A 13,960-nucleotide genomic window follows, 5' to 3' on the forward strand; every position below is an offset into this window, starting at 1 on the left:
AATTATCCTCTCATTGGGTCAATATTTAAGTAAGATTTTTCAACGTTTTACGCAGTTTTCTTAACTTTTTGTTTTTATACTTTTAAATTTGGATTGAATTAATTCTATAACAGAAGAATTTAAAAGTTAAAGTAATATTATTATGATAATCGCCAAGTGAATGGCTTTGTCTGACAGTGCTAAAGCATTTGGTAGAAGTCTGTCGTTTGTCCCAGCATGAATTATAGTAATTCCCTTACCTTTATTAGATGGAGCTTTGGTTCTGCACTTGCCCGATGTGTCTACCCAGACTTTATCTAGAACTTCCTGAATGCCATACCACGTCTCATCTAAATAAACAATATCCCGTCCAGCCTGTCTATATTCATGGACTGCTGTCAGGTATTCCATTCTCCATGTTTTTAGTTAATTAATGACCGACATAATGAGTCGCATCAATTTTTTTAATTTTGAAACTTTTTAAGGATACGTTTTCGGAGGGTCTCACGACAACATCTTACTACTGCGTTGTCTTTTTTTAATCCTTGCAGCAAGGTATCCAATGTGGGAATCATTTGTTCGCTGTATATAGCATACATTTTTTTCCTTTTCCATCTTCCGCTTTGAGACTACTGGTTGGCTAATGATTTTCCATACTGTGTTAACTGTTCAAATCTGCTGCTTTTTTACTGCTATATATTTTGAAAAACCACATTCTAGAAGAATAGTATAAACATCAAAATTTACTTTTTTGTGTCAATCGATAAAACATCATACTTTAACTGTTTTTTATCGTCGTCTGTCTCCGCAGAATCCGCAGATCCACTTTGAGTACTGATATCTTCCCATGGACAAAACATTTTTAATTTGCAACAAGTATTTTCATAGCCACACAAATACAAACATCTAAGTGAATTATACAACAAACCATCGGCATGTAAACTTTAAGTACCTTTTCAGCATCTATTTTAGCTACTTAGATTATAATTTTTCTAAATTACCTATAAAATAAACAATATTTAGTATAATCTGAAACAAAAATAATTGCAGATATAATTATTAATTTATAATTAGATATTATATTCTGAACCTAAACTTATAGCGCTACTTAATATTTTAGAAAAGAAACATAACGACAAAAACTATGAGAATATTTAACGTATTTAGATTTTCATAACACTGCTCCCCTCTTAAGTTTGATCGTCCTAATCAATCAACACTTCCAGGGTTAAAGATAGGCCACCTTAGTAATGATAAAAGATAGTTGGAGGATATTTACAATTTTTATTTTCGTTGAAGGACGTCAGTGGGCCTGGTACACCACATCGTTGATTCTTGTGGCCACAGGAAACCGACTTTTATAATCCTTCTGAAGCTTTGGTGACATGCCCTTTGTCCTCCGTGGATTATGTATCCAGACTCTGTCCACAGGATTAAAACCGGTGGAAATCCCCTTTATCATGAAATTATTTCATTCTGTTACTTTCTAGGTGAAGTTTATTCTGTGCCTGTTTATGGACCATTTACGAACGCTCTTGTCGATGTACTTCTCAACGGTTTCAGCCTTGTCGGATCTCCCAGTAATAATGTCTAAAGGTAAACCAAAGACAACTTTGGCAGGCTTTTTCCAGTAGATTCGTGGTTAGAAGAACAATATGCCAAGAGGAATGTTTATATAAAGATATCTCAATTTATTTGCTTAGAGTTTACCACTATTTTCAAATACGTTTCAAATTTGCGATGAAATCTTTCAACTATACCATCAAACTGAGGGCATAGAGTGGTCCTATTGATTTCCAGCATCTGGCATACTTATTGGAAATCTTCTGCCTCAAAGTTCCTTATTTGATCTAAATGTATCTCTATGGGGACACCAAATCAGCATATCCAATTCTGGAACAGCACTTTAACTACTGCGGTTGCTTCTTGGTTTGGAATATTATTGACCATTTACTAAAGTAATTTATTATTTCTAGTCCTGATTCTTGAGCCCTTGTTTGATGAATAGCGCTCACACTGTCTGAACCAGCATTCAACAACTTCATGACTGTTTAGCCAGTGAAACCTTTCTCTTAAATTTACGAAGGTGTTTTATAATTTTTGTTTATCTTTTTAATATAGATACAATATTTTTTCTTAAATTCACTAATGAGTATTGAAACAGCAAATATTTATTTATAACTATAAGGTCACACAATAAATACTTAAGGATAATATGAGAAAAATAAACGTTGGATTTGCGTATTCTTTAGTTCTAGTATTTTAGTCATCCTATCCAACCAGAAACTCGTTATTTTGCATCAGCTTATATAGATCCTGCTGCTTTGTTCATATGGGACTAGACATAGAGGACCTATAAGATAAATATTTCAATTTAAATAGTAAATTTTGCGATCCAGCGCGTAGCATATGTATCGTTAATATTTAAGTTCTAGAAACGGGGGCGCTTAAACTGATTCATGTCTGTCCAATAAGCGAATGCATTTTCATTCAATTGTTTCTTTGTTATAAACTTAAGACTTGACAATATACAAAATTTATCTATTTTCGGTATTTTTAGATTTTTCTTGATAATCTTAACTTGATTTTTTTTCATATCAAAAAGCGTATAAGTTTAGGACATTTAATGAGAAACTTCTGGTTCGAAAAATGTCGATCTTTTGACATATTATATTTATGTTTTCTTTAGCGCAGTATTCACTCGTGTTTATTCGTCAAAATGAATTAAAGAATCCAAAATTAAAAGAAAAATCCTATCTAATTTTATGAAATGTTATTTTTACCATGACAAAATTATCGATCGTTGACGTCAAGGCCAACCAATTTATATTGTTCTTTGGACAGTTATTCATATAACTACATCTTTAAAAAAACTTTTCATATTTAAAGTTTCTAATTATTCATCGCCCGTCAAATTATGTTCTTCTCAGTTTCGATAAAGGAACTGAACGTCAAATAAATTGTCAAACTGGTAACTTAATTCCAATATGAAACAGAAGCACCCGCCCGAAAATGTCTGCGTTGCGTTATATCCGAATTAGGTGTGATATTCCCATATAATGTAACACTGTACGTTTTGCCTCTGTGGAAACTGAATATGACAATACTGTAAATAAATTGGAGTAACTGAAGTACTCCTTAATTGATGTAAATTGTAGGGTAGCTCAGCTGAGTTCTGTCATATGGTGCATCGGCAAAAGATTAAATTAATCGGGATACTCCATGACACAAAGCTGTAGAGATGGTACCTGCCGACACATGTTTCTGCTTATTGGCTTCTTCAGGGCAGGGCAACGAGAAAACCAGAAGTAAAAGTGAAAAAAAAACATAAGGGATCACAAACCGGAGCAACAATTTGTGTAATCTCTATTAACTTTGGTTTTGAACAAAAAATACAGCATCTACACTAAGGATGCTTAAGTACCTGTGTGAGACAATCTTAACCCGAATCAATCCAGTGTCAAAGAATAAAAGGTAGCACGGAGACTAAAATGGCAAAAGAATAGGTTAATAAAGGATACTCCGTAACACAAAGCAGAACAAGTAAAGATGGTACCTGCCCTGAAGAAGCCAATAAGCAGAAACACGTGTCGGCAGGTACCATGTTTACTGCTTTGTGTCACGGAATATCCCCATTAACCTATTTTTTTGCCATTTTACTCTCCGTGCTAGCTTTTAGTCTTTGAAACCCTAAATTTAATTATATTATCTATTTAATTAAAATATCTTTTCAGTTTATATTGGGGCCTGGCTGGTTTTAGAACTTTTATTTCGATAATGTTCTTCTGCAAGTCCTTGTTTCCCTATTAACTAGAATAACCCTTTATACCGCATCGCGTTGTCTTTGTTTTTTATTGTTTCAGGTTTTTTAGAGGCCACTTTAAAAGCTTTACGAGCTACATTTCGCCTTTTTTGCTTTAAATGAATGTTCAGTTTAACTTTGCAAAGGGTAAAGGTTAGATAAGCCGTTCAATGTAATATACACACAAATGTTTTGTAGCTCTGCTACCAAGAGCAGTTTGTTTAATTAGGGTTTTCTTAATTCCAAAAAGTTGTTCATTAAAATTTAAATATTCATTTTACAACTGCAATTCTCATATATCTTCAGTATTTATCCTGTCACGCTCAGTTTTTTTTTCCGGTATAATTATGGTTGCGAACTTGATAATCATTAAAACGCAATCGACTACAAAATGAGGCAGCGCTTATCATTTACATCAATTAAGGATAAATCCTTATATGCAGATAAATCTATTAAGCAATTTAGTTATCTCTACACTTAAACTAGATACATGGTCGCGGCGTGCATGCCTTATCATTACGGTGCATCCTAGAGATGTCTATGAAAAATGATGAGAGAGGGACTAGTTCCTAGAAAATGGGATAGCGTTTGGTTATCTATCTATTGCGTTTAATTTTGCTTATGCCAAAGTTAAAATTTTAGGGCGAAAGTGATTTTTCGTTATGTTAAAATTTTTAGAAAATACTACGTAACTGAATTTTCAAAGTGTTTTCCTATTACATATTCCCTTTTCTCTAGATACAATATTAACATATCTTACGAAACGTATTTTAAGTACAATAAATTCAAGAAACTGTAAGAGATGCATTATTTATACGACAGAAATTTAAATCATGCATGTGACGATGCCATTCTAATGGTAACCAATTGCATGAAGTTCGTTTTAAAATAAATTACATTAAAACTCTAAAACATTCAGTGCACATGAGACAAAGGTTATAACAGATAAGTTTTAATTTGTATAGCCAATTATCCCTTTTTAATTTAATAGCTTTGTATATGTGACTTTGATATATAATTAAATACTCTTATTATTCCTAACAACAAGGAACTGTAACCATTTATAATTTAAAAATGTTCATATCAAGATTGACATAATGATAAAGGAAGATAAACTAGGTGCAGAAAAACATATATCGTAGTAATGCATTTTGTTAAATTTAATTGGGTGCATGTCCACAATTAGAACTTCATCGATTCTTAGAGGTTATCAAGAAACCCCTTTGTAACTCTTAAAATGACTCCATAAGTATTCCAATAAATTTTCTTAAAACCTATAAAATCTCTTTTTGATAAAATATGCACTTTTGAAACCCCACTAAGTAAACAATCTGGTAAAAAGTCACACGGTCAAACTTAGATGCATGGAGTTCTCTATTACCCGTATTACCCAAGACGAGTTTTCTTTCTTTCTCGACTCCTTGATAGTGACCAAGTTCACTTCCATAATCCCAATACTCTAAGATGTGTCTCTGTATCTGTATATCCAGACTGTTGGGGATGACTTGGAGGTCCAAGGGTTGCAGTACAAGTTCGGTCGTTGTAAGTTAATGCCATACGTTATAGTACTTAAAGCAAATATCATTGTTATTAGTTGTATGAAGTAAGTAAAACTTAAGCATACGCAAAGATAGCGAAGGCAACCCATATTTTCCACCCGTTTCACTGTAAATCTGTTATATGTTCCTGTCTTTAAGGGTAATAAATGGGCATATTTTGTGGAGTATTAGCATGGTATTTTTACTGTGTGTTGCCAAGTAATATCTGGAGATGCATATTTGAGAACATGAAAAGAACCAAAATTTAAAATGCAAGCATGCAAACTAAGTGGTTTAAACTTATTACTACTATTACTACTAAGTAAATAAATAAAGTAGCTTCTATTATGATTTTTACTTTATTTATATTTTTTATTTTCAAAACAAACTATCAAGTAAAAACGAAGATATTTGTTTATCGTAAAGCCTCTCCGACTCAGCACCTGCTGCGTGAAAGAGTTTATATCTTTGTCTTATATTCGCAAGCAAGACCTTATTATATCCAAATCCATTGTTTTTCTGCAATTTTTTGCATAATAATCGATAACAGTGATAATTTCTGATGATATTTCGAAATGCTTTTGTTTTTATTATTTTAAAAATAATTTAAGATTCAATTCTAAACCTCTTTAACTGGGTAATTTTGTCGTCAATACTTTTTAAATTTTGATTTCATTAATTTAAATATTAAATTTGTACTTAAAGTGTATGAAGATATTAAAGCTGTAAATTTTTAAGTATTAAATAACATAGACATTTTTTATCTTCCTTTTTGTGTTTTGTGTTGTCAAAAACTGTAACCCAATTTCTTTCAAATATAAAGCAACAACATTTTCTTGTGCTATTTTACTAAAGCTCCCCCATTTTCCTTTAGTTTCCGGAAATTTAATCCGTAAGCCTAATGCCCTGTAATAAGTTTACTGCTAACAATTCTTCATCCAGAGAACGGTCACGTGTCAAGGCTATTTCCTGTAAAACCGGAAACTTTTACCTATAGTTAGGAATGTGGGGTTAAAATAAACCTTAACTATATCGCTTAATCGTTGAGCTTAAAAGTTGCGTCCCAAATTTATTACTCTTAAACAGACCCTTAAAATTAATCAAGCCTATATAACAAAAGACCAAAACGTGCCAAAACTGCGGAATAGATCTTGAGCAGTTGTTTTCCTAATTTTTTTTTCGCTTTAACAGCTTGACCTATATTTTCGTGCTGCTCAAAAAAAATCATCTGAGATTCCTTACAAACCAGTAATAGAATAACGCGGTAAGATATAATTTAATATCATTTTTTATTCAAACTGCCATAAATTTATTCCCCCCTTTCGGGAAGTTTATAACGGAAATTTGATAAGGAAAGATATAAAGGAGCTTTATAAGACAAATAAGGGAGTTTCGGAACGTACACAAAGACCCCTACCGAGTCAACGAACAAGTTACATAAGTCAGTTTCTAAATGCAAGGAAAGATGAATTGCTGCTGAGTAAATAATACAGTTTTGATGCTAAAACCCTTTTATACGATTACATGGAAAAAACCAATGGGTGCTGGTTTTTTCCATGACATATTTATTACCGTCAACTTAATCGACGTGGAAAGAAATATGGAATCCGCTTAGCAAAGTATCGTTTTGACCGGATAGGGCAGATAAGAGAATTTTCCATTTAGAAAATTAATCGAGTCATTAGCCTCTGCCTCGAATACAACGCCGATAATGGCTTAACATTTTTTTTGGTCAAAAAAACGTAAATTTATTAAGAGGTACTTTTTCAGTGCTTGTTTTTCCTGATCTAATTAAACTTTATCCTTCATATATCATTATACAGTAGAAGTAATTATATGCATAGCGTAATATCCTATTCCTAATTCTAGTTTTTCTAACAGTTTTTGAGATATTTTAGATTTTATGTTAAAACTTTTTCACGCTAAACATTGCCGTGAATTTCTTTAAAACAAAAGCTTTTAGTACTAATTGGAAATTCTGGAAGCGGGAAAATTTCCTAAAAAACGGTTAGGCGTCGGATATTTTACATAAAATAAAATAACTATAGCATAATATTATATTTAAGACAACAAAGACGTTCCCGATAATAATACCGGATGACTGAAAATATTTTTGAAAAATAGATTTTTTTCAATGCAATTTTTAAATTTAAATTTTAATAAAATTGCCTTTTTGGTTAAAATGTTTATGTAGAAAAAGCGAAAACATAATATAAGTCCACGTTTCTACAAAGACATTACAATAAGTTACAACAAAACTAGATTAAAGTATAAAACCTAAAGAACACTTAAATGCTAATCATTAAAAAATTCCCTTAAACTATAACTTTACTGGCGAGAAATTCGTTGGTTTTTGTACGTAGGCTTTTTTCAGTCTTAAGTTTTCTTATTTCTAGTGGAAGATTATTAATTAGTTTTTTACCTCCCTATACAATAGAGCAATGTATAAATTCAGAGTGAGAATGAAAAAATAATACAGAGTTAAAATATTATAAGTCCAGAATAGAGAGCAGCAAGAATCACGAGACTTAAATCCACATAGATACCTAATGGCCCTTTTCTGCAACAATATTTAGTGAATTAAAAAGATAATTTGAGCATGAACCCCAGAAGCAGATTCCATATCGAAGATACGGCTAAATAATCGCAAAATCTACACATTTGTATTTAATTATTATTTAAATTTAAATTTGTATTTAATGTATTTAATTATGGTTTTCAAATTTAAGAGATTTGTCTATTAAAAGGCCCAAAAACTTACTGAAAAGTGCCATGGTGATAGGTTCATTGCTTAGATAAATACCATTGGTTGTCCATTAGAAATTAAGAATTTTAGTCTTTCTAGAATATTTGTCTGTAATTATGAAAGATCGTTCACGTAAATACGGAAAAGCAGAGGACCAAGCACTGATACCTGCGACACACTTACATTTATATTAAATTCCTCAGAGGTATCACCATTTAACTTAAAAGCCTGAACGCGATCTATATTCTAATTATGCCAGCAGCACTTTGTGACTGATTGCGTAAATCAAATGCTTTTGACAAGTCACAAAACGCTGCTGCCGCAATCAATGTTTAGACTATTATTAAGGTGGTTTAGGAAACTAAAGATAGCATCTTCTGTGCTCATAGATTCACGAGAGTAACAGTTTGAAAACTTAATAGGCCAAGCTTATTTTAGAATGAAACCATCTTTACCTCCTACTTTGGCCAAGATTTAAAGCAAAACCTGCAAGGCAATGGGAGGTAAGGCCAAAAATATCTTTAGTGAAAGCCCATCTCAACCTCGTGAACTCTTGTTTATTATATTATAAAATAGGCTTTTAAGCTCATCTTCATTTGTTGGAGCAAAAAAGAAAGATTCAGCTCCAACCACATTGTTTAAATAGCTCCTGGGGTCTATTTCCTATAAGATATTTGCTGAAAGCTTACTGGCAAAATTACAGTAGAATTAGTTGAAGATATTGCAATCTAAGGTGCTTGGAGGAACAAAGACATTATTTTTGTCCTCTCAGGTCATTTTTATTTTCCAAGATTCTCTTGCTCTATTGGAAGAGTTATTTATTCTGCTTTTCAAAATAGGTCCACTTTACCATGTTAATCAAGTTTCTGTAGACTCTGCGGTATCCAGATACTCGTAGATCTTTAGTATATCTAGGTTTTCTATTTTGTTTTTTTTATACTGGCAATAGGCAAAGCAATGTTAAAATTATTTATTACCATCTGATGAAAGCTATGCAGATGATCAATAGTAGCCAGAACTACAAGATGTGCCATTTAAGATTTAAAATTTGAATCGGTTGTAAAAAAAACTAGTATTTTTTCAAATTTCTGGTTTTATCAAAAAGATAGGCGTAACATTGATCCTTAATATCCTTCCACAAAAAATAGTCCATCGTGCTCAAATCGCAGATCTAAGGCAACCAAGCGACTTCAGAACTGCGGCTTATTCGATTTTTAAAGACGAAACCCAAAAGTTAACTGATATGTTCGCTATGTTGTAAGTTGCACCATCCACGTTGATATCAAAATATCCTCAATGGAATCCTTTTGGAAAGAAAAAGCCATTGAACATGGTTCGGTAAGGCTCGCCATTGATGGTAACGATGACTCCTTGGGCATTTTCGTAGACAAATGGGGGTATACTTCCGCCGGAAAAAAAATCGGTGACTCGTTGTAGATGCATTGACTTTTCAATGGTCACGTGCGGATTTTCCAAGCCCCAAATCCGACAATTCTGCTTGACATAGCATCTGAGGTGAAAATAAGCTTTGTTCGAAAAGATGATTTTTCGGTAAAAATGCTCATCTTCGGCCAAACGACCTTCAGTTCATTCGGCAAACCGATAACTTGCCGGATGATAATGAGGCTTCAGGTTTTGCACCAATTGGGTTTTGTAGGCCTTCATACCGAGGTCTTTATACAAAATTTGCCTCAGAGAAGTGTACGAGATAATTAATTCTTGAGAACAATGACGGGTTGAAGTGGATGGACGTTCACGCATATTTTAAGCATTAGCAGCAACATTTTCGCAACGGAAAAGAGCGAAAACGTATTGTTTTATCCATTAATGAACCATGCATTGATTTCACAAATTGATCAACAAACTGACTCGAAGGTCAATCAAATTACTTATGGTTTGGGCTAAAGACTGAAGTTTGGAAAAAAGTTTTCAATTTCCCAATTTTTCTCGAGAGTATAGCATCTGATTTTGCAAATGCACAACCTTTGACTATATTTTTGACATAAACATGGTGACATTTGAGCGGCCATAATTGAAGTAATAGCTGGTTCAAATTCCAAACGCTTGGTGGTCCACTCATTATATTGATTTCAGTACTTCTTTCTATAGATTAATGAAAGCTTGTTTATAATAAAATAAAAATCGACGGGTCCGAGCGTTTTCTCAAAAAATCATGTTTCTAATTTTTATCGAATTTATGCTGAACTTTAGGCGGTCACTGTATAAACCATCGTAATCATATATTTTCATTCAGAACTTTATCACCTAACAGTAATCGTTTTATTATTCCGATATTCTTTCTACGCGTAAAGCGATTTTCGCCTATAAACTGTTTTTACAGCAGCAAAATATTACAGGAAGTTTAATTTTGCAAATAGCAAAAGTAGGACGTTTAAGGCCAGTTAAGTAACATAAAATCTAGAGTATTAAAATGAACCGTGCACAGCGTAGGAAGGGATAATAAAGCTTAGTTCTTATAGTTCATTAAAATGGAGCAATTTGTGTATTTGTTATCAGGGAATGAGATGAGAAATGAGCTATATTTTAAAGTTTTTTGTTTAATTAAGAATAAATAGCAAAATAAGGCAAATTTCATGCTAGTAATAAAAGTCCCTGTCATTTGTCTTGTCATTCGCTACCTATTTGAATTAAAAAAAGTTATATGATTATGGATAAACCTTTTTTATTTCTACCTAAAATCTGGACATTAGGGTATCTGGTTTGAAAAAGCAAATGCCCAAATTAATTCCACGCTTTTTGCATTTCGACGCAAAAGCATTTTATGTGTATATAAACCCTATCGCACAAAAGGACTGAAGGGAGTTCAAGAGTCCGTAACGGGAATGCTCCGAGTTATGTTAATGGCACCGCGGTTTTTTTGCAATTTAATTTTAAGCTTAAAAACAAAACTTTCTATATTATGACATCGTGAATAAATGATTTAATGATTCACGATATTCAAGAATCTTGACATGCCGATGACTAATGTCACTTTAATATAATGACTTACGTTACGTTATATTTGAAGACGAGAAAGGGGCTAAAAATCATTAAATTGAATGTGTCAGGACGTGATTATGGTGAGTTTTTTGCTCATTCAAAATTATATTTTTGAAAAGAATAATATATTTGATAACAAAACAAAAAGATTAAGTATAGAAATAATCATACATTACTATATTAAAGTATCCTAGTCATAAAGGGATTTTCAAAAGAGATATTTTGCGATGTGGTAGGAGCCATTGTGAAAATAATAAAACTTGTATATTTTGATATATTTTATATTGAGTATACACTGTATACTCAACACAGTTTATGATGGGCAAATATACCAATTTAGTCAATTTAATATTAAAAAGTAAAAATAATCATTTGTTCAAACCCATCGCTTGTTAAATGATAATTTAGGTGTGCATAATTTTGAAACCGTACTTGCATAGAATTGTAAATCAGTTGGAATGCCAGAGATTCAATTAGAATTAAATAACTTTGGTCAGATGATTGGCATCATAGATTGTGAAAAATTTATCACATTTTACCGACTTAATAGTCTTAATATGAATTCAAAGCATAAGACAAGACAGTGTGAGTCAGTCCAAAAGAGGGTTCTGTACAGTAACAAAGTTATAATAATAATACTTCCTAGACAGTTTTATGAAAATTCACATAATTTATTATTAAACATATTGCATTAAAAATAATCGCTTATTAGATGCTTAATTATCTCTAACAAGTTGTCAGAAATTAAGAGGTGAGATAAATGTCGCCTTGGTGATAAAGAAAAGCTAGAAGGTATTTCATAAAAAGTCAATAAAGATAAAATAAATGCTAAAAAATAGTAAATCTAAACCGTTGATTGTCTTACTTTTAAAAGAACGAAAAAGAAAAGCCTGAAACATAAAACCACGAAAAACAAAACTACAAGCAATACTCTAGTAATTAATTAAACAAAAAACTTTCAAGTTGAATGATCATCAAAAAGACTAGTGAAGAGTATTAGAAAAAACCTATATAAAGGCGGCTATTTTACTTTAGTGTTATTTCTCAAGATTATATTTAATCTGCCTGCTTATCATTTTAAAAAAATTAGTGCTATTACTATCAAATTGTTTTTAACAAGTTACTGAGATTACTTACTTGTCCTAAAGTAGACAGACTCAAAAAATATATTTTTACTTATAACGAGTTGTATAGTGGAATAAGCTATAAAACATTTCTTAAGTTTAACAAAATGAGAATTTTAAGAGCTGCATGGCTTCTTTAAAACAATACCTATTTGTAGACAAAGGCCTATTTTTAAAAAACTCGTACTTTTCCAAATAAATCTTTTCACAAGATCAAAAAATTCATCATGGCATATGACCCATTTTTAACAAGTTTTGATTAAGCCTTTCTTCCCTTTTCACTGTGTGGTGTAACAAAAAAGGCGGCGTCCCGCAAAAACTCCTTTATTTTCCCAATGCCCTTAACCCACTTTTTTTGTTCGAGCCTATAAAAGGGAGGAGTACATTCGAGAGCGACGTTTTAAGGTTCTCTAAAGGGAATTATGCAATAGGAAAATAATTGTTCCTAAGTGTATTTGAATAAGTACTTGGAGGCGCTTTTTATGGTCTTCACTTCTCCGAGATTGTCATTATAAGTTTTAGATAAGAATAGTACCAGTACTGATAGAGTAAATAAATTTGTTTTATTTATTTTTTCAGGGGCTAGACCCGACAGCACATCTGAGGCCTCTAAATCCAGAAATCACAGCCCCCAGAATCGATAGTTATCGATTTTCGATGGCAAACTTGGAGGACTCACAAGATGTAGACCTGGACGCCATCCTGGGGGAGCTCTGCGCCCTCGAAACAGTCTGTGATCAAGAAATCGGACACGCAAGAGATAGCAAACGGTTTTCCGGTAAGTGAACCCACCACAATTTGTGGCACAAAAATTAATTATAGCTTAAAACTAACTTTTGCATTATCCGTTTTATTCATTTAAAGCATCGAGGCGGTGTCGGTTAGACGCTTTTGGTTAAAAGTTTTGCTTGAATTTATTGTTGTTAAGCAAATTGTGTCTAAATTGCGGTTTGTAAACTAACGTTACATTTAATTTGGTGGCGGAATATTACGTTAATTTAAAGTTTTGTAACAATTAATTTTCGGTTTAATGACCGCCAATATATTTGGGACTGAAGGTAAGTAAACTGAACATAAATTCCAACTAAGGTTTTAGTGTTAAACCCTGTATCTTTGATTCCTTTTTTTCTAGTGTTAGTTTAAAACTATTTAATTTTTGTTACTATTTATCAGATTGCGATTTAAAAATTTTATTTGATGTCAATATTTTATGAAAATCTTTTTGTTTTGCTGTCTGAACATAAGTTAATATTGCCTTCTATATAAAATAACGTCAGCAAGTTCAACAATCGGTGTTTTGTCTTGGTTCAGCATTTTTATTTTAGAATTAAAGCAGCTATCAAATTATGTATAATACCTATTGAAAGCCCTTCACATAGACAAATTTTACGTTAATGCTTATAAATTTATCTATTTCTACTTTATTAACAATACTTAATTATATTTTTTACAAACTATTATTGAATCATTTAAATAATATATTTTATATAATTTATTTGTTTTTGTAATCTAAGATTATATTTTGAATTGAAATAACTGGACGACAATATTTAGCATTACGATGACTTATTTGCAATTGGAATTAACCCAAAATAGCATAATCTTTCAGGAGACAGTAAAAACTTTAAATAAAAAACATAAATACAAATCTACAAAAAGTAGTATCTAATAAAACAAATAATCTGAAATTTTTTTTGATCTACGGGCATTTAAATGGTAATTGATTTTATGTGACTTGGTTTGTTAATTGTTTTAATTTATATTTATCTAA

At 31.8% G+C, this 13,960-nt stretch overlaps 1 protein-coding gene across 1 annotated transcript in view; it reads left to right on the plus strand.

Annotated features, from left to right (window-relative positions):
* LOC126743624 (ras-associated and pleckstrin homology domains-containing protein 1) overlaps positions 1-13,960 on the plus strand; it is a 177,734-nt gene that overhangs the window by 137,403 nt on the left and 26,371 nt on the right. Inside the window, exon 2 of the mRNA XM_050450810.1 lies at positions 12,769-12,967. Coding sequence (XP_050306767.1) covers positions 12,769-12,967 — 199 coding nt within the window. The remainder of the gene's footprint in view (positions 1-12,768; positions 12,968-13,960) is intronic.

Source organism: Anthonomus grandis, chromosome 13 (genome assembly GCF_022605725.1).
Source record: "Anthonomus grandis grandis chromosome 13, icAntGran1.3, whole genome shotgun sequence".
NCBI classification, from domain to species: domain Eukaryota; kingdom Metazoa; phylum Arthropoda; class Insecta; order Coleoptera; family Curculionidae; genus Anthonomus; species Anthonomus grandis.